Here is a 21489-nt window from a genome sequence, read left to right as displayed (position 1 = left end):
TGCTGATGAATTTGAACTATGGAATGATACTGATTATGGGTTGCCCTGAAATTTACTCAAGTCTTGTCAATGTATTTTCTATTTCACATTTTTCTCACATTTGTGGTAAGTCAATACATATATATTTACCTTATCACTGCCTTAAAGGATACCAGTCATGTTTCTCATACACAAAACACATACACTATGGATTTAAAGAGGATTCGTCGCTATGTACATTCTGTTTTAAAGGGTCTAAGTTAAAATTGAATAATGTTGTAAGAATGAAAACTGAAAGAGAAGTCTTGGGGTGCCAACAGGTAGGAAGGATGGCATATGTTAAAAGAGCATTGAAAAGAGAGTGATTAAGAAGAAAAATGAAATGGAAAAGAAAACTCTCCTCCATTTAGGGCCCACAGAACTAGGCTAAACCAGAGAACAGGGAGACACGTGTTGAAGGGTACTTTTGACAAGTCCCTTGCACCCACCCCCAGAGCCGCCCACAACATAGGTGTATATTGTCTCTGCACGATTTAGTATTGGGTGCTCTTCTGCGTTTCTCAGTCTGGGGGCTGAATTCCTCAGCATCCTTGTCATGTTACAGAAATAGAAAGCCCGATATCATAGTCATACCACCACCCCACTTGCCGCCCACAGCCTAACAGAAGAGCAGGCAGACCTCAGTTTCCGAAAGGGCTGTATTCCGGAAGTTACTTGATGAATTCTCAGAGCTCAGATCATGTTTTCCCAGAGATAGAATGTATTCTATTTCCAGAACTCAAACATCTGCTAACCCAGGACTTTCCCAATATCCTAGTCTAGCACTACTACTATTATCAGGTACCTGGCTACACAGGAAATGTTTTCTAAAGGAGTATGTATTTGCAATTCCGCTTTGGGGTGCTAACAACATATTTCTTACCACTGCAGATTTGATGACAAGGCCTGGGCTACCCAACCGTGCACTTTCTGTCTCCAAACGTTCCTTGGGGGGTAGCTCTTGTATCTGGGTCAAGGTGGACGTGAAGCGGGGACTCAAGGACAGAAATAGGCTCCAACTAGAAAAGCTGTGGTGAGGTGCTGGGCTGGATGCTCTGGGAGGGAGTGAAGAGGAGAGTTAGATCTGGTTGAGGGGATTAATCAGAGCCCTGGGGATGGGGAGGGGTGGAGGAGAAGGGATGGAAGTTGAAGGAGTGGGGCTTCAGCGGTTAATAAAGAACAGAAGCAGAACATAGTTCAGTGAAATTCCACACTTCTTGTTCAGTTTGTTCCACACCCAATCCTATTTGTGCCAGAAAAGTGAGCAAAGTTGATCTATACTCAATTCCTTCTGTGAGGGGAGGAGACGGACATATATACAGATTAGCATCCATGGAGAGGAACTGTTCAGTCCCAGGCCAGAAATTCAGTAAGAGCACAGGAAGGAGAGCTTTATTCTGATTGAAGGATTAGGAAACACTTGATGGAAGAGAAGAGGAAGCATTTGTGGTAGGCCTGAGGATTTTACTTACTTGAGATAGGCAGGGAATAGAAGGATAAGCCCAATCCAGGAAGAGGGTGGGTGAGATCCCAGTCCCCAGGTGGGGCAGTGCAGGGGAGGTGGAGGGAACGAGGAGGATATGCCTGTAGAGTGTCGAGGATTAGAAGGGATGGGAAGTCATGATTTTACCTTCTAGGATGGATTTTCTTCTGTGGCACCATATATCCTCCTTGACCTCCAAAGAGACTTCAGTCCCACAGGCAACTAGTAGCTGTAGTGGGTGAGGAGTGAGGATGGGAGAGGGTACTGCAGAGAGTACCTGGGGCTTTGAGAAGCTGACAGCTGGGGACTAGTGGTCAAAGAGGTTCCCCCGCTTCTTGCCTCTTCTCTGGCCCCAATGCCACCCAGCCCATGGTGGCACTCTCAGATCCTGATCAGGTGAGGGTAGGGAGAGAAGCATGGTTTTGGAGCTCAGATTATGTCTTAGGGTATCCCAGACATCAGCAACAGGGGAACATAGGGGAAGGGAATTTTTGAGCAAATGGGGAGGACCTGGAATGCTGGTTCACACATTGTATGAAATTGGTTGTAAGAAAGACTGCATCAGTCTGTATTTTGTGAAATAATCATAAGCCCCTGTTTCCTTGGGCTCTCCTGCCCACCACTTCTTCTAAAAGGACAAGTGAAGTGCCTGATTCTCCAGTTTCTCCCCATGCACATAAATCCCTATGCCAAGGTTGGGGGTGCTCTCTGGTCACTGAATTCTGAGACATGGGAGAAAAGAAGGAGTAGGAGAAGAAGAATCTTTGCAAACATTTTTCAAAGGCATAAGCCTTCTGTTAAAAAATTGAAACGGTCACTTCTGTGTCAGGAATTAGGGGAGAGGACAGATGCCTACAGAGAGGCAGCCACACCGACTACAAGTGCTGCACTCAGAAGAGGCCCTTCAAAGCAGAGCGAGCTCCACATTTCGGAGAAGGCAAATGGCTATTGACATTCACAGAGGCCTGGGGAGAGTGGATGGTTCCTGGGTCGATAGGTACAAGGTGAGGGAGGAGGCGGCTGGCTCTCAGCCTCCACTCCTCTGTCAGCTGTTAGGGCCTGCCTCTGCTGGAATTTCTCTTTGAGGTCTCTGCAGCTGGAGGTTAGAGGTTTACACACTTTAAATGTGTGTGTAATGTGAGTGTGTGCACACACTCTCTCTGGCCTGCACGCCTGACCCCAGTCTTAATAATGAACTATTAGGGAAATGGAATTCTAATCATTCACTGTCTCTCGACCGTTCCCAAGTGGAAGGACACAAGGCTTTATATTAAGATTCAGAGCAACTTGGAAGCTGTAATTTTGAGGCTTAAACAGCATTCTTTGATGGAATGCTCTTATTAGTCATATGTACAGAAACCTCCATGTTGTCAGCCATAGAATATCATGTCTGTATAACATGCTGGGTGAGTATTGGCATAAGTTTAAAAAGAAAAAATTACCAACCCTACTATCTAAATGAACATGCTAAAATTTGAGTATTACCTACCCATCAGTGTACTTCGGAAGCTCTCTTTTGCCCTGAGTTCAGGTGAAGTTCTCAACTCCTATAAAAGCATATTTTGGGGGCTTCCCTGGTGGCGCAGTGGTTGAGAGTCCGCCTGCCGATGCAGGGGACACGGGTTCGTGCCCCGGTCCGGGAAGATCCCACATGCCGCAGAGCGGCTGGGCCCGTGAGCCATGGCCGCTGAGCCTGCGCGTCCAGAGCCTGTGCTCCGCAACGGGAGAGGCCACAACAGTGAGAGGCCCGCGTACCGCAAAAAAAAAAAAAAAAAAGCATATTTTGGTATCTTTGTAACGGGTGTGTGTGTGTGTGTGTGTGTGATCTTATTCACTAGTAACCGGAGGTAAGCAGGAACATGTTAACAATCAAGTCAGTAGGTAAGAGATATGGATCTTATTTTACTCGTGTTTTTATGCATCTTTGAGCGCTTTCTCTTTCTAGAATTCAGTTTGCTCATCTGTATGAGGGATTTGAAGTAATCAGTGGTTCTTAAATAATTGGGGGGGTCATGAACTTCTTTAAAAATCTGAAGAAATCTTTGCACCTTCTTTCCAGGAAAAAAAAAAGCACAACCTGACTAAATTGAATGTAGTTTCAGGAAGGAGTTTTACAGACCACTTTCAAAGTTGTCATATTCAACCATAGATATTATGCACTACATAAATATGTAGTTTAGAATTACACAACTCTAAGGGGCACAATTCATATGACTGTTGATAACCCTTCAGAAATGTGCAAAGAGGTGGCCCTCTTCATAGCAGTTCCTTGAACTCCAGGCTAAGAACTCTTGGGCCAAGTGAGCTCCGCGGTTCTTTATGGATTTGAATGTCCCTAATTCCACAAATGTCATTATTATTATCCAAAGCCTTGTATTGGTCAGCTCAGGCTGTATAAAAAAATGCAACAGACTGGCTTAAATAACAGAAGTGTACTTCCTCATAGTTCTGGAACTGGAAATCCAAGATCCAGGTGCCAGTAGGAGAAGTTTCTCCTGAGGCTTCTTCTCTCCTTGACTTGCAGATAGCCACTTTCTCCCTTGTCTTCACGTGGCCCTTGTCTCCATGCCTGCGTACTCTTGGTGTTGCTGCTGCTTCTTCTAAGGACATGGATCCTATTGGATCAGGTTCCCACCTTTATGACATCATTTAATTTTAAGTATCTCTTTAAGGGTCCTTTCTCCAAAAACAACCACATTTAGGGGTTAGAGTTTCAACATATGAATTTTAGGGAAACAAAATTCAGTCTATACCAAACCCCAACTTGGTAAATGCATTGCACAGAGTAATAGTTAACAGCTAGGTGAATCAAAGCATCTTTCAAATCTCCTCCACGTCAGAAAAGACACAAATAGGTCTATCAAAAATTAGAATAAACTATGCTGCTTTCTGCAATGGGGATGTGTAATTGATAACCAAAATTTTTATGCTACTATTCTTATTAGAAGGAACACTTTCACTGAGGTTTTTTGTTTTGGTTTGTTTGTTTTTAGTAGTAAAAACAAACAAAAACAAAACAAAAAAACTATTTAAAAACTTGGTACGTAGAAATAAATTAACTTTGTTTGGAATTGGTCATCAAGAGCCCTGGTCAAGGGTTGTATGTACTGGGGAAGAGAATGAGTTGGGGGAGAAGGAATTATAATAGCCCATAAATACTTTTTGTTTTTCTTTGGGCCATGCATGAAATCATCTTCCTATGACATAAATCAAGCACCCAGAAGTGTCTCCCACATCTGGTAACTGGGGGTGGGGCAGCTGGGGGTGGCTATTTCTGCTAGTCCTGATTTTCTTTTCACTGTAGTGGGAGAGTGGGGGCTGAGGAGAAAAGGCCAAGAGTTTCTTGTAGTTTTTAAAATTTATTATCGCTCCCCCAGCATCACATTTAGTAACCACCATCCGCTGAGTAACTCCCAAAGCAACAGCCATTGTACACCCACCCCTAACTCCCCTAGTCCCAGCAGGAGCTCAGGAAGAGACTTTCAAAGAGAAGAGGGTTAAAAAATGTCCTGGATGTTGTTATTCCTAAAGCTTCACCATGACTCTGTGACACTTTAATTTGTTTAGCAACAAGTCAAACCTGTTAGTGGTGTTACAGACCCTCCAAGAATATTCAGCACCACCCAAGAGCACACTGTCCTTTTGTCCTTCTCTTTTCGGATGCACCCACCTTTCTGTGTTTCATCTTCTCAGTACCAGCAAGGTACGCATTTTAGGAAGTTGCGCCTGTCAAGCACCGTGACTCCCTCTGTGATCCTTTACTGCTGCACAGACACACTCCCTTGGATGAAGTGGCTCACTCTCCCTGAATTGGGCTAAGATATGCGGCACTGAAGACTTCTGCCTCTCATACCATCACTCCCCTGTGAATCTTCTTGTTGATTCCTAGAAAATCCACAGCAAACACTTCGTCTTCTGCATTCATTTGCTTGAAATTAACAAGGGGGTTGTTGGCCATGCAAGGCCGCGGGGAGAGGTACAGCAGGGGAAATAAGCAGTAGGTATTAACCCAAAGCTGTGTACTTGTTAGCCTCAGTTTCTATTATACAGATTTAAATTTTATTTATTGTTTTTAATTCTTGAATTTTATTTTATTTATTTATTTTTGATACAACAGGTTCTTTTAGTTGTCTATTTTATACATATGAGTGTATATATGTGAATCCCAATCTCCCAATTCATCCCACGCCCCCTGCTACATTTAAATTAAAAAAAACTCATAATCCATATGAGATGGCGTATGATTGAGTTGCTTAATGTCTGGAAATTAATGTTAGAGCGAAGAATTAAAATCCAGCTATTTCCATTTCTAAAGCAGCATGACAGATACGTCTCTCAACCACACCACATTAAAACCATTGGAAATCATACATAATAGAGTCCCTTCTTCATTAAAACTTGGTTTAAGGGGACAAAAATGTGGTCTTTCTTCTGGTATAACTTTTCAAAAGCCTTCCAATTTTCTCTAGCTCCAAGTTTCATATATATATGTATATATGCTTTTTGTCTTCTTTCTCTTTCTTTTATGGCTTAAAAATAAACTCCGTGTACCTTATTTAACAATGATATTGCTCATATCAAAGTTCTTTTTTGGAATATTGTTTCCAGGATTTTCGCTTAGAGAGGATCAAAAATCAGAAGGTGTCAGATGCATTTTCATGGCATTTAGTTTCCAGATTGAGCAGTAGTTTTTAAAATTATAATTGATTTTGTCAGGTTCTTGGATTTTGGAGTAAAGACTGGCAATCTCCGGAAATGAACATCATCTCTATTCATAAAATAGTAACAAGATTGGTGTAAATGTTCTGGGGACTCCTTCAGACCTACCAAGGGAAGGGAGCAACTTCCAAGATAAAGAGCTTGGCTGTCATTTGTGACAGGAGCACAGGCAGTAATTTATTTATTTGTATTTCCTAAGACTCCAATAATTGTATGAATAGCTACAGGTTATCTGAATACAGAATATATTGTGGATCAGCAGCTAATTAAATGCAACCCTAGGTGGCCTTTCCATTTTCAGATAGTGAACACAAACCATTTTTAGTCTGTAAAGTATAAATTGCCCAGGCACTATGTAATATGAATCAATATCTAATGCAAATACTTTGGGCATCATTTAATTCTTATATATATAATTGAAAGTTGTTTATACAAAGCATTTTTTTTTGGCTTTAAGTGTTGCACAAAAGAACACAAAGGATGTATAAACTATCATCTAATAGCTAGCACTCTGAGACAACCATTTGTTTGTAATTTGCTTCATTTCATTATAGAGCAAGCATTTTGATATGTATGTTATATAACTTGTGATGAGCATTATTATTTTAAAAAAGGAGAAAATTAGAGAGAAGAATTTGATCTCAGGTCTCTTTCTGAAAGCATCCCTCTACTATTCCATTATATACAGAAAGTGATGATTAAGGACAGAATATTTTTAAGCACACATGAATTTATCTCCTTTCATTTATCATTTTTATTTATCTAATTTTTCTCATTTTATTGATAAAATGAGAGATTACGTAATTTGTTCAGTCACAAATATTGCAGATTTTTTTTTTGTAATTGATTTTGACTGTTATTGCATTGTGGTCAGAAGATATGGAATAAAATTATTGATTCTTCATTATTTATTTATGATTCTAATACATGACTACTTTTTGCATTATGTCTCATGTTTTTGAAAGGATGGGACCCTCTAATTGTTTATCCAGGGTTGTAGGTATGTCGTTTATTTCTGGTCTGCTAATTATGCTTTTTAAAAGAGTTATAGCCTTTTTCTCCCAGCTTATTCTGTAACTTTTAACAAGAAGGATATAGTATTTATATTCAATAAATAGTTATTAAGCTCTTAACATGGGTTAAGCATTGTTGTAAGTCCTGGAAATTAGCAGTAGTCAAACAAAAATATCCACCCCCATGGAACATCCATTTTAATGGGGTTTTTGATCATGGGTTTGTCAGTTTTTTCAGTCTATCAATATGTGTTTTATATATTTTTAGGCTATGTTATTAGGTACATACAGATTTAGGACTGTTATATCCCCTGGGTTAATGGTTTTTCTCAAGACACAATGATAACATTTTTGGTGATAATGTCTATTTTGTCTGACAGTAATATTTCTGAATCTGTTTCCTTTTGGTTAACATTTGCCAAGTACATTTGTTAGAATATTGATTTGAGGGTATGGTAATTCTGCTTCTCTAGGTCATACATAGCCACAGGTTACTTTTTTCTTGTTTCTTGGTCATGCTTGGCCACTAAACAGTTTAAGCTTTTCTGTGTGAGATAAAGGAACCTTCTATGTTGTTTAAACGTAGTTATGTGGTCTCAGTTAAAAACTGACAAATCAATGTCCTAATTAATATATCTGGCAAATGTCAACCAAAAGAAAACAGATATAATGTCCTCATTCACATGGTGAAGTTGGCTTATCTCCACATCTGCATTCCAGAAAAGGGACAAAGAGGAAGTAGAAAGCACTCAGAAAGCAAGTGTCATTCTCTTAAGATGTGAGTTGGAAGTTGCATACATGTGTAGCATTCAGCAACAGAAGAGTAAATTAATTTAGACCATAGATTCAGTACATAGGTGACTTGGGTTCAAATCCTGGCTCTACCATCTACTAGCTATGGCAAGTGACAATGTGTACCTCCTTTCCCCAGTTATAAAATAGGGACAATAATAATACCTAGCTTATAAGCATTAAGAAAATGTTGATTATTATTCTTGTTTTGAAGCCACCACAAACAAGTTGTTGACATTGGTGGTAGTGGTAGTTACACAATGCTTACTTAAATTTAGACCTATCGTACCAGTTCCTTTTACCCATCATTTCCTTTTGAATGTCACTCCCTTTCTCTGGGATTATTTTCTTTACACTGAAATATGTCCTTTAGCGGTTATGCTGGTGATCATCTGTGAGTGGTAAGCTTAATCAAACTTCCTTCATCTGAAAATGTCTTAGGTTTGCCTCCACTCTTAAATGATCTGCCTAGTTAAATAAATCTAGATTGAAAGGCATTTTTCTTTCAACACAAAACTATTATATTCATTGTCTTGTGAGCTTTACTTAAAAGTTATATGTTGATTTTAAGATTTTTATCTTAGTTTTGGTGTTTTTGGTTTCATGATAATGAACCAAGGTGTGGCTATTTCGCTCTCTTTCTTTTTTTTTTTTTTTTTTTTTTTTCTGCTTAGGATTCTTTAATATAAGAATTCACATTACTTAAATATTAAAAATTTCCAAATTGTTATCATTTTGATTACCCTTTACCCCATTTTCTCTACTTTCTTCTTCTAGAAATCTTAATAGATGTATGTTGAACTTTTCATTTGATTTTTCATAATTCTTACCTCTTTTGTATTATCTAAATCTTTTTCCCTCTGTGTTCCATTTTAGGAACTTTCTTTAGTTCTTTCTTCTAGTTCATTAATTCTCTCTTCGAATACATTTACATAATCTATCCACTGACTGTTTCTTTTTTTTTTTTTTTTTTTTTTTTGCGGTACGTGGGCCTCTCACTGTTGTGGCCTCTCTCCCGTTGCGGAGCACAGGCTCCGGACGCGCAGGCTCAGCGGCCATGGCTCACGGGCCCAGCCGCTCCGCGGCATGTGGGATCTTCCCGTACCGGGGCACGAACCCGTGTCCCCTGCATCGGCAGGCGTGACTCTCAACCACTGCGCCACCAGGGAAGCCCAATCTACTGACTTTTTAAAAAAATTTCATTAACTGTGTTGCATTTCCAAATGATTTTAGCTCTTTCTTAAGTATGCCCATTATCACATTCTTTTTTTTTTTTTCTCCTCTATGGTTTCTATAATTTCTTTATTTAGTCATTTCAACCATTTTGGGGGACAATTTCTTTCAGATTGTTCTGTTATCTCACATTCCTGGGTTTCTTATTCTCCCACTCTTGTGTCTATTAACTGTCTCTCATGGTGGATAATCTTCTTACTGGATAATTATTTTTCTTATAATCTTATTTTATGTTGATATTGCTGTAGGAGCCGTGCATGCCACACTCTACAGAGTAATATTCTAGAGGAATATTTCAGCTTCTTCTGACACTGAAGTGGTGTGTGTTATTAAACAAGTCATTCTCTAAGTATCTCAGTTTCTTTAACTTTGTTAAGTGTCTTCTGAATACCTTTCTTTTTCTTGTCCAAACCAGTTATTGAGGAGGAATGGCCTTGTCTTGGTTAGAGAGAGAAGAGTAGTTTTGCTTTTTGTTCAGGATTTTTAAGACACATGTCTTTATTTAAGGGAATTCAGTTTTATTTACGTTCAGTCCACCAGGATTCCCTGCTGGGAGATAAAGGACAATAGGGCAAGCAAGTCAGCGTACTTTTCCCATAGCAATGAGCTCTTCACCAATGAAAAATGTCCTCTTAGATCACAGGAACAGCAGCTGTGTAGGTGTTGCTAGTGGGGGGAGAAAAAAACCCACAGTAATCTTTGGTGTTTAAAATAGAAACATAAAATTGTTAATTTGTCTAAAGACAACTTGTATGCAATAATGAAAAATGAAGTTTTAGTACAACAATACTAGATTCATTTTACAGAAGTCTAAAATTTCTCACCTCATTGTGTGAGGTTTTAATAAACAGCAGTGTGCTATGATTTTTGTAGCATGAAGGAATTGGTTTTAAGCCTCAAAATAAAGCCAAGAGATTACATTTAAGTAAATGCAGTTGTTAAGGGCAAATATAAATTTTAAAAGAAATTTTAATTGGTATTATGATAAATTTGAAAAGAAACCTAGAGGTTATATACTCCATCCTCTCATTTACTGCAAGACAGCAACTTCAGTGTCCCTAAAAGGCATCTACTGCTTGAACATTTCCTGTGATGGAGAGCCCACTGCCTTGCAAGGCATCCCTTCCAATTTTGTAATGGCTCCAAATGTTGAAAAGTTCTTTCTTATAATGAGATGCTTGCATATTTTGGAGATATATCTATCCTATGTATGTATGTATCTATATCTATCTATCTACAAAATGTTCTCTCCTATAGTAATTAAATGTATGTCAGTACTATTTTACAAACATCCATTGAATATCTTATACTGTACTGGTATTGTGCTAAGTCTGAGATAGGGAATATTGTGATCTCCATTTTGATGAGAAAACAGGCTTTCAGAGGATAGGCAACTTGCCCAAGGTCACACAGCTATTAAGTAATGGAGCCAGGGATTTGAACATAAGCTATCTGGCCCTAGAACTTAAGCTGTTTGACTCTAGGATGAGGTCCCAGCTCCCTACATGATTCGTCTATAAATCATGTAGGGGACCCAGATATAAACCCAACTGACAATAATAGAATGTGACAAATGTTAACAGAAGATAGGAAAGAACAACGAATTCTGCTTTTTCAGATTGGAAATGGTAGATTGTGAAGACATAGGTGTCATCAATGACAAAATATTGTTATCGTAAATGCTGTTTCATCTGTTTTAAGAACATCCTGTTTCTCTTACTATGATGTAAACTTACATCTCAATATTCCCCTGTCCTCACCATCAGTTTTGGAAAGGGCTAAATCCTTAGTACCACTGAGAAATGCCCTGTTACTCACCTTGCAGACATTTTTGGAACTGCTTAGATAACACTTCGTACCTTCTGTTTGGGGAACATTCATCTCATTCCCCACCCCACCACCAAGATTTCTCTGTTAAGTGGGTTTAAGACTACATCATATCAAAGAGAAAATGAAAATGGCCAGTTATTTTAAATCTGTGCCTCTGTCTTAGAATATATACTCTTCATGGAGTTGTGAGATAGACACTTGAATGAGATGGATGCTTGAACTATGATGTTCCTAGAATTAAAAGTTTATGAATTGGATCCAGTGGGTATTTTAGTATCTGACAAGTAATTGTGTGGAAGAAATTGAACAAAGGAAAACTCGTGGCTATGCTACAATTTAACTTTTTATTTATATGGCATTTATTTGACATCTCTGAATAGGGGAACCCTGTCATTTGAGATAAAAAGCATAGTTTGCAACATGTGAGTTTCTTCTCCTCTCCTCTCCCTCCCCTTCCCCCCTTTGCTTTTCTTCCCATGCTTCCTTTCTCTTCCTTTCCTCTCACTTCCTTTTGTTGCCTTTCCTTATCCCATGAAACACCTGTGCTTTTTTTTTTTTTTTGAAATAAAAAGTTGTCCCCATTGAGATTTTCAGGATTTAGCAAAATCTAAACAAGTGAAAGCTAAGCTTAAAGCTTTCCTCCACTGGGAAGCCCTCTGGGGCTGATTCCATCCCACATTGATAATCTCCTTACTTTACATTTCTGCTTCTCTGCCTATTTGGAATCATTCAAGTCCAGGTTCATGGTAATAGCTAAACTGAACGTTTACAATATTCTTTTCAAATATATCTTCTCATTTAACCCTCAAAACAATCCTGTGAGTTTTGAATTATTCATGTTTATACTATTGAGGAAATAGGCTCAGTGAGTTTAAAGTAACTTGCTCGAGGTCACAGGGCCAAGCAGTAGATGAGGTTTTGAACTCTAGTCCTTCTACATTAGGGTCACTTGTCACCTTGTATATGAATCCCTCCTCATACTCCTTTTTCTCGCTACAGTGGATTAATTCCATTCTCTATTCTTCTGTATACTTTGTTTATACCTTTATTCTAATAGCACATTGTATTTGGGAAGCTGAATATATAGATGGAATTTATGGTTTGTTTTATTTGTTTTTGATGGCTTTTTCCTGCTAGATTATAAACTTCTTAAGCCCTTAAATCTTTTCTTTTTCATGCCAGAGTCCCCTGGAAGTCCACCACTTCACCTGGTGCCTTGCCCATGGTTAGCATAAATGTAATGTTCATGAAATAGATCAATTGATGCAGCAAAATAATTGTTTCTTTCTATACTAAGTAGAACCTAGTTCAGAGGTACATTCTCAGTAACTTTAAAAAAATTTATTGAATTCTAATGAAATACCAAATAAATCCAGTGGAAATTATTAAAAGATTTAGAAGCCATGCTTTTTAGGGGAAAGCTAAATAATTGGAATGTATTGTTTATTTAAGAAAAGAGGGTGAGAAAATAAAGAGATGGGAAAGAGAAGTAGCCAGAGAGCCCTTCCAGATCCCAAAGCAGACTGAGAAGGTGTGAGTTCCACCCTCTGCTGGAAAATGATTAGCTGTGAAACAGGGCTGGGTTCTGGTAGTCCATATTATCTGGTCCTGGGGCCATGGTGAGCTTTATTGTTTTGGAGTTGGCTTGAAGGATATTTGTGAGAAGGATGTGATTAAGCTGCTCCCCATTCTGCAAAATATGGGCAAAGAGAATCCAATGAGTCGGGTAACACACGGTAGTGACTTTCCATTCTATGTTTGGGAATTGCAAGGGGAGCTCTTTGTTTATTCAGTCCTCTTGAGATTTGTCAACAAGAAGAGAAAACCGTCAGCAGAGATAAATTTGAAGGAGTCCTCTGGAGAAGAAGACGGTTATTTTCATTACTCACATTTATTGAGCATTTACTGTGTGCCAGGCACTGTTTATACATAGTTTACAGATGATACCTTTCTAAATCCTCACAACAAATCTTTTGGATAGATAGTATGATTATTTCCATTTTTCAGATGGAGAGGCTGTGATACAGAGGGGCTAAGGATCTTGCCAACATTTTTCACAGCTGCTAACAAGCAAAATCAGGATTTGAACCCAGGTAGTCAAGCACCAGAGCCCCAAATCGAAATCTGTATGCACTCTCAAAGTCTCTTCGAAATTTTTGATTTGATAATGTTTTTATAGACATACAAATGATATTATTACTTCTGTTATTATAGAACCATCATTCACATTGTTTGAGTCATTAAAACTGGATAAAGATTTACATGATCTCTGATAGCCAGTGTAAACTTAGAGAAGACTAACAGGGGTTTAAATGTCCAAATCTCTCTATGAGGAAGTAATTGAATCCTGTCCTTGACTAAAAGCAACATTTGTTTCCATGGTAAAATAATTTCACTTGGATTGTGAATGAAGCTGGCTAAAGTTTACACAGGAATATTTCATATTTTTTTCTTTTCCTTAAAGAAATGTGTGAGATTCTAACAAAGCAGATATCCCAGTGCCCTTGATCAAGAGACTGGGAAAATTTCCTAGAGTGATTTTTCTCAACATCCAAACTCCTGATATCCCCATTTCAGCCACAAGGAGGATAAGAAAACAACTATGGATGTTTATATGAAGGATAAGTTAAAGGAACAGAAGCCACATATATATCCTCTAACTATAAAATTATACAACAATGCCATTGTCTTCATTTTTTTAATCAAATACATGTAGGAGTGATACTTAAAAGGATAAAGCTTCTATTTTATACTCCCAAATGTAAAGTATCGTCAAAATCTGCCTTTTTGCAGGATGGCTTTCTTCAATAAATGAGCAGAAGGATGAATTATGTGGCTATAAATAAACCTACTGACATATAATAAAGCAAAGTTCGACTGTTTTATGGAACACTTGGATATATTTATAGCCCCGTTAACAGTCACCTGTATTTTTTCAGGACTTTCGTTTCATTTCACATTATGAGAGTTTAGTCGTTTTTGTTTTTATTTTCCCTCCTCCCTAAACTTACTTTTTGGAGCTCTGTTTCAAGAGAAAATGTAAGGATTTCTACTCTTTATATTTGGGGAGAAAAGGGCCCTCACTGGAGTATAGGGCTCACACAGACACAGACTGCTCCAGTGTTTTCTGTGTCTGTGCAGTCAGATTAGCTGTACTTGCGACAAACAACCGGATGGGTGTCTCCTGCCAGCAGCGAAGTGGAAAGTCAGAGTCTGTGCAAGTGAGAGAAGGCACATGCAGAGACAAAATGTATTGTGAGAGACTGACAGGGCAGCGCCACATTAGATTCCTGGCACCTGACACGATTAAGTACTGTCGTGAGGCTTATTTTAGGAGCCAGAAGATTCCCCAGACTACGTTATAGCTGAGGTACCCACCAAAGGAAGACAGAGTGTGTCAGATGGGTCAGGATTCTCGTACCTTATCTTGAGACAGTCTTTTTCGGGGAGGGGAGAAGCGGGGAGATTAAAACAGGGGGAAGAAATCTATAATGTCAAATTCTGCAGATTGAAACAATAGAGAAACCAAGCTATTAATTAGGCAAATCCAGCCACAGGCTGCTTCTTTTTTGAAAATGCATTCCATTCAGAAACTTAAGGTTCCAAAAAGTCTGGTTAGGATGCCATGGGGGTTTATCTAAGTGGAGCTAAGCGTGGTTGTTCCTGTGAAATTATTTATACTTTTCAACTTTAAATCTGTGGTGAGCATAACGTTTCTAAATCTATTTCTCTTCCTTTCTATCTTAAAAGTAGACTCTCATCTTTATCCTGGAGCTCATTCCTAAGTGTTCTCATTCAAAGGGCCCACTAGAAAAGACAACTCAGGAGGAAAGAGGGGAGCTTTGGTGGTAGTCCAGGTGATGACAAATCCTTCAGCTGGAACTGTAGATGCAGGCTGTGTCTAGGAGTTGTCTCTGGAGCTAAAAACCTAAGAAAAAATACTTAATATATCAGCCTAATATAAACTCTAATAGACCTGAGAATGATGGGAATTAGAAAAGAAATCTAAGTAGGAATGTGTTGACTAGAGGAAGAGAGAGGAAGGATAGAAAACAAATGAAAAAAAAAATTCAATAATGTGTTAAATTGGAGGACATTCATTTTATCAGGGTAATTGTGGATTATTTCTTTAAAGTTTAAGAAGTAAAATAAACCAGTCTTGCATTTGTCCTCTGATAAATCTTCTCAGTATTTAACTCAGTCCCCAAATGGAATTCCAGCCTTATTGGAATTCATAGATACTTCTTTTGACATTTTGCAAAAAATAAATAAATAATTATAAGCATGACAGGTAAAGTGAATAGTTCCAGCTGTGATGCACCAGCAGCATTTCCAGATTCCGTACTGCATTAAGGCTTTATTTTTCACTTTGTTGCCTAGCAGATAATTGATTGGAAGGTACATCTAAGCTTCCCATCCTTCCTTGGGATGAAGGAAAAAAAAAAAAAAACAGTCTCCAACACTCAGTGCCAATTTAGAAAAGAAGAAAAACGTTAAGTGGAGAGGTGGTCAACTCATCACCTCTGGAAATGTGTGTCTCTGGGGATCAGTGTCACTAAAGCCAGCTAAATATGTCAGTGGAATGAATGCTATATAAAAATCTGAGTATGAGGTTCCCAATTGATTCACTGGATTCATTAATTCAGCAAATATTTACTGAGCTTCTACTATGTGCTACCCACTCTTCCACACACAGAAGATATAGGGGAGACCAAGACAAAGTTTCAACTTTCAGGGAACTTACAGTCTTTTTAAGGAGATAGACTATGAACAATCATAAAGAAAATAATTTCAGAAAGTGGAGAGTGCTTCAAAGGAAATAGAACAAGGTAATGGGATAAAGTGCCTTTCAGGGTGGTAGTGGCTAACTTTAGATGAGGGCCAGAGAGAGGGCCTCTGAGGAGGTGATGTCTACAATGAACCAATCACATGAAAATCTTAGGGAAAAGTGTTCCAGAGAAGAGGGGACAGCAAGTATAAAGGCATTGAGTTGGAAAACAACTTGGCACATTCAAAGAGCAAAAAATGGGTCTGGGAGACTAGAAGGTAGTGAGTAAGCGGTCATCTGGCAGAAGATGGAGTTGGAGAATTAGGTATAAGCCAGGTCATCTAGGTCTCTTTAAGTCCATGTTAGAGAGTTAGACTAAGTCCAAAGTGCAGTGGGGCTCCATCTGGAGGACAAAATCAAGGAGTGGTTGGATTGAATGGGAATGTTTTTTTTTTTTTTAAAGATTTAATTTCATTTATTTTTGGCTGCGTTGGGTCTTTGTTGCTGCGCACAGGGTTTCTCTAGTTGCAGCGAGCGGGGGCTACTCTTTGTTGCGGTACACAGGCTTCTCCTTGTGGTGGCTTCTCTTGTTGCGGAGCCTGGGCTCTAGGCGTGCCGGCTTCAGTAGTTGTGGCACACGGGCTTCAGTAGTGGTGGCTTGTGGGCTCTAGCGTGCAGGCTCAGTAGTTGTGGCACACGGGCTTCAGTAGTGGTGGCTTGTGGGCTCTAGCGTGCAGGCTCAGTAGTTGTGGCACACAGGCTTAGTTGCTCCACGGTATGTGCGATCTTCCTGGACCAGGGATCGAACCTGTGTGTCCTGCCTTGGCAGGCGGATTCTTACCACCAGGGAAGTCCCTTGAATAGGAATTATCATCTGCCTTAAGGGAGGATGCTTAGGATATTAATATATTTTTTCTTCTCACTTTTGTCCTAACAGTAGCCTGAGACCCTAAACATGTACTTAACCTTCTTGGAGCTTTAGTTTATTTTTCTATTAGACAAAAAGTACTGCCACTCTTTATCTGGTGCTATGCCAGATGCTGTGTATACATTATCTCATTTAACACTCCCAAGAGCCTCATAAAGGGAGGAATTATTCCCATTTTACAGAGGAGGAAACAGGTTTAACTTGAGTCTCCATAAATCACCCCTCTCTCTTATTGTGCTGTTCCTAGGTACATGTTGCTAGTTTAAAACATCGTGTTTGTGGGCCACCACCAAAAGGCATGAAAGGTCATGAATGAGGGCTATTCCATTGGAGGCTGTGGATCTTGAATCACCCTTACAGCTGAGAGCCAGAACAGGTGGGATGACCGTGCACCATTTACCATGGGCAGCAGGGATCCTTAGGAGAACACCAACTTCATAACCAAAGTACCAAGTCACCATCATAAATTCTGAAATGAACTTGATATTTGACCTTGAAGACAAATCATTCATAGGTTTGGTATCTTTATGTTAGAGACAGGTAATGCTAACTTTTTCAATGTCTCCTCGAGGTGCCCCAAGAATAAATAGGACTGTCTTAATCCCTTATTCTCAGTCAGTGGGGTTGAAATGTTTATTGAGAGCAGAAGTATAATAGGTGCTATAAACTCCTTTTTAAAAAAGGAATGCCCCCTAATTATTCCCTCACCTATCTCCTCCATCTCCACCTGCCCCCCCCAAAAAAAAAAAAAATATATATATAGTGTGCTTTTGTAACCAAGGTGAGTGGGAAGGAAGGAGTCAGAGCCAGCAAGCCCCCAGAGTCTAGGAGGCTGTTGGGTTTCTGTACCCTGCTGAACAGCATAGTTAGGAGAAGTTGGGCGGGGGAGAGAGGGGGCGTAGAATGGAGGCTGCCTCATCCGGAATGTTACCATTCCTTGGCAGAGCCCTGGGTCAGCTTTCTCCTGGAGTAACAGATGGCCACAACAGGTGCGCCAAGCTTCTTCCTGCCACTCCGGCTCTCCCCTGCAGGTTCAGCCTGGATGTAAAAGCCGCACTCTCTTTAGTGCCCAGAGTCCTGGAGGCCCGAAGGCTTCACCCACCTGGGGCAGCACCTCTAAGGCCAGTCCAGGACAGGCCAGCAGATGCAGCCCTCACCTCTCCTGAAGTTCTTTGACCAGGTCAGCCAGCACGGGCGCTAACCCCTGGGTCCTGAATTCCAAAAGCATCCTGTTTACCAGGGATGGAAGGGCCTCCAGCCATCAAACCTCTCACCCTCCGGAGTTCCCGGTCCACCTCTCTGCCTTCCCCTTTGAGAACCAAGACGCGTTCCCGCCATTCGCCCCTCCGGTGGGCCCTGGGCATCTGAACCCCCAGAGAGGCACACCCACCCGGGAGAGTGGCCGCGCGGTGCTGACCACCAGCTTAGGGGGGGCATCTGTGGCACCACCGTGTGCAGACGTCCCGGCGCTTCTGCTACTCACGAGGGTTATTTTCATTTCTATTTGGGACTACCTTAGCCTTAGCCGCCGCCTTCAGTTTTTCTTCTCCAGTTGCCCGAGTTTGGCGTACTGCGCCTGGGAGAGGAGAAAGGACAGGGTGGCCAAAGGTGCAGGGTCCGTCTGCCCACCTCACACACGCGCGCGCGTGCTTATTCCCCTGGAAAGGAGCGGAGCGTGAGGAGGGGGCGGGGCTGTGCGGGAGGCTCGCGCGGGTGTAGACGAGCGAGCGAGCGAGCGTGTACTTGAATGGGGAGGGCAGGGATTCCGGGTCGCTCGGGCCCCTCCTTCCTCGGAGCCAGCCAGTCCCTCGGCAGAGCGCTCGGGCGGCACTGATTTGCTCTCAGGAGTGCGCTATTTGCATACGACTTGCCCATTTGTGAATTTGGTTTCCCAACTCCTCGCTTCACTTCACCTGTACCTCCCAGTGCCGCGCACTTTGCAGGCGCCCGCCCCCCTCTTGGCCACCCCTGCCGCCTACCGGGCACCTCCTCTCACGCCTTCCTTGCTCGCCCACCCACCTCTCCGCGCTCCGTGCCACGTTGGTTTGGGTGGCTGCTCCGCGCCGGGTTCCTTCTCCTCTTCTTCTGTCTCTCCGGTCCTTCTTGTTCTCTTCCTCCGGCTGCTGCTGCTGCTTTTCATCCAGTTGGGAAACCCAGGACGCAGGCGGCTGCTCCGTGGAGCTCTTCCAGAAAGCGCAGGGTTAACAGCCTCCGTGCCCTTACACCGAGACTGCGAGGAACCCGCGAAGAAGTCTCCCACCTGCAGCCCCCCTTTGCCTGGCAGTTCTGCATTGCATCGCATGGGAGTGGAAAACGAAAAAAAAAAAAAAAATGTTCAAACTGCTTGGATGTTGGGATAAACTAACCTGAACCTACTTGGGTCTCCTGCTGCCTCCTCCTCTTCCTTCGTTTCCACCTTTTCTCTGTGTGGCTTCCCGGAGTGTGCCGTTAAGTCATCCGGCCTGAGGTGCCCAGAGATCAGGAGCTGCGCCTGGCCTCCCCTGACATGTGTGGTATCCCGGGGCTCCCTAGGAGGGCTGCTACACCTGGGTGGACTTTGACATCCTAAATTTCAGCTCCAGGAAAGGGGAGCTTTTGCCTTATATCCTTTTATTTTTTAAGTAGTAGTTGTTGTTGTTTTTTGTGTTTTTTTCATCATCTTGTCTTGAAAACGCTTATTCCTTCCCTCTTTCCAAAATTTGGGCCAAGTCTTCCTCCTGCTATGATGGGCCCCTGGGCATCATGAACTTCATTATTGCTCACTGGCTGGAATTCAAACTGCCCATCTGTGGTGGCCCAGTGTGTTGACCATGCACCTGAGAATCCACACGAGACGGAGCCCTCCTCGCCGGCCGGCCTGGACGCTTGGGATCTGGTCCCTCTTCTGGGGATGTATCATCAGCTCCGTGTGGAGTTCCTCTAATGTACCCTTCTCCTCCTCCTCTTCTTCCTCGCCGGGGTCTCACTCTCAGCACGAGCACCATTTCCATGGCAGCAAGCATCACTCAGTGCCTATTTCTATCTATCGCTCCCCTGTTTCCCTTCGAGGAGGGCACGGTGGGTCTCTCTGCTCTTTATCCTTTTAATGGGGCGTAGCAATTCCTTAACCCACTTGCCTTGCAGGTAATGTTAAGTGTGGGAAGAGAATTTTAAAAATTGAATTTAGAATAATGAAAAGCATCGCATGTGCATGAGGGAAGAAAATGTCCAGTTTCTCCCTAAAAGGCTAGAGTGTTCTGCCCCAGTCTCCCCATATCCTCTAATGGGTCCTCCTCTCCTTGGCTCCCTTATTCATAGCTTCACAAGCACCACATTCTCCCCTTTGCAGCCTTCTGCCTCCTTCACCCCCCATGATGGCAGACAACTTGGTCAGATAAGTCCCCAGTGCTGCACTTTGGAGGATTCATTCATTCACCTTGCTTTCACCCTTCTTCTCTCTGATCTTGTTTGAGAGCTAGTCGTGGGAGAATAGCAGACAGCAGGAATCCTTAGGTCTTCAGCCTAAAGTTGATTGAACTGCTTTTAAAGTGGCCTGTGTCGTAAAGGTCGGGGGGGGGGGGGAAGTAGCTGAGTGTAATCTTTAATAACCAGTGGTCATTATTGTTCGTTTGGGCTGCTTTACGTTTGTCCACATGTCAGAAGGAGAGAGCAGCTATCGTGAAAACCGTACACCTAATATTGCTAACTACCCGGGGGAAGCAATGTATGAGATAAGGCAAAGTCCATTTATAATTTAACCAAGTGTAAATTACTGCCACTTCAGTTCCACCATTTATGGAAATGTTACTTCAATTAAAGGTAGCACGGGTGGGCTTGCTCACACAATATAAGTACAATATGTTTTGCTCTAAATGACCCTCCTCGCATAGCGATTGAAGGAAGAGACCTATGGCTCTTAAATTTATATTCAGCTTGGAGCAGGCTGCCTCTGAAAGGGTGATGTCTGCCACCGGGGTAGGCTCTTGCTGTAGTAAACTGTTCTAAAGAAGGGAGCTTCGTTATTTATTTACTATGCAGTCCACCCTGATGGTGAGGAGAATGGGGATCACAGAACCCAACTGCAGGAGCAGCCCTCTGGGGGGCAGCGAGAGCAAACCACACTAGAGGTCCCCTGCCCTAGCTTGTGTTTTGAAGGCCTGTAACATACAGACCGCATTCGGAATGTCAGTTCTTCCCACCGCCTCCTAGCCCTGGGTTTCTGCTCTGTGCTCTCTGTAGTGTTAAGTGGAAGCACATTGAGAAAATGCCAGCACGCACTCTGGCTCTTTCTGTCTCTTTACATCTTATTTGATGGAGTTGTCAAGTAGCTCAGTGCTTGTAAGGTTGGTGGAGGCGGGTGGTGGGGAGGAGGGAATGCTTGATCTCCATCTGGTTGCTGTTTTCTCTGTGACTCCTGCTAGGTCGGGTGTAAGCTTTCAAAAAAAAAAAAAAATGACACCCTAGGAGAGGAAAGAACCACAACCACCAAAAATGCAAAAGCAATTTCGTGGAAGTAGAAACTGTTAGCTCCTAAGGAGGAGTGGGGGTGGGATTGTAACGATTGGGAAAGAAAAAGAAGGGATGGGAGATGAAGCCAGACAGACTATTCCTAATAGCCGTAATTAAACACAGAAACGCTCAGCGATCATTAGCTAAATTTTGCTAATTAGTGTAAATGATCAGCAGGGAGACGAAGATTATGTATTAGTTAGACGTTATAGGCTGG

General features: G+C 41.6%; 1 protein-coding gene across 12 annotated transcripts in view; it reads left to right on the top strand.

Moving 5' to 3' along the window:
* NRXN3 (neurexin 3) overlaps positions 1-21489 on the top strand; it is a 1619945-nt gene that overhangs the window by 1029142 nt on the left and 569314 nt on the right. For 3 of the 12 annotated variants that reach the window (XM_065871343.1, XM_065871346.1, XM_065871345.1), the window contains exon 1: positions 19595-19841. The exons of 8 other annotated variants lie outside the window; for them this stretch is intronic. In XM_065871343.1, the coding sequence (XP_065727415.1) occupies positions 19595-19841 (247 nt within the window). Of the gene's footprint in view, positions 1-19158; positions 19842-21489 lie in introns of those variants that run through there. One more of the 12 variants, XM_065871344.1, reaches the window with a different exon arrangement.

The sequence above is a fragment of the Phocoena phocoena genome, chromosome 2 (assembly GCF_963924675.1).
Source record: "Phocoena phocoena chromosome 2, mPhoPho1.1, whole genome shotgun sequence".
Classification (NCBI taxonomy): domain Eukaryota; kingdom Metazoa; phylum Chordata; class Mammalia; order Artiodactyla; family Phocoenidae; genus Phocoena; species Phocoena phocoena.
The sequence above is the reverse complement of the archived record's forward strand: the minus strand, read 5'-3'. Positions and strand labels throughout refer to the sequence as shown.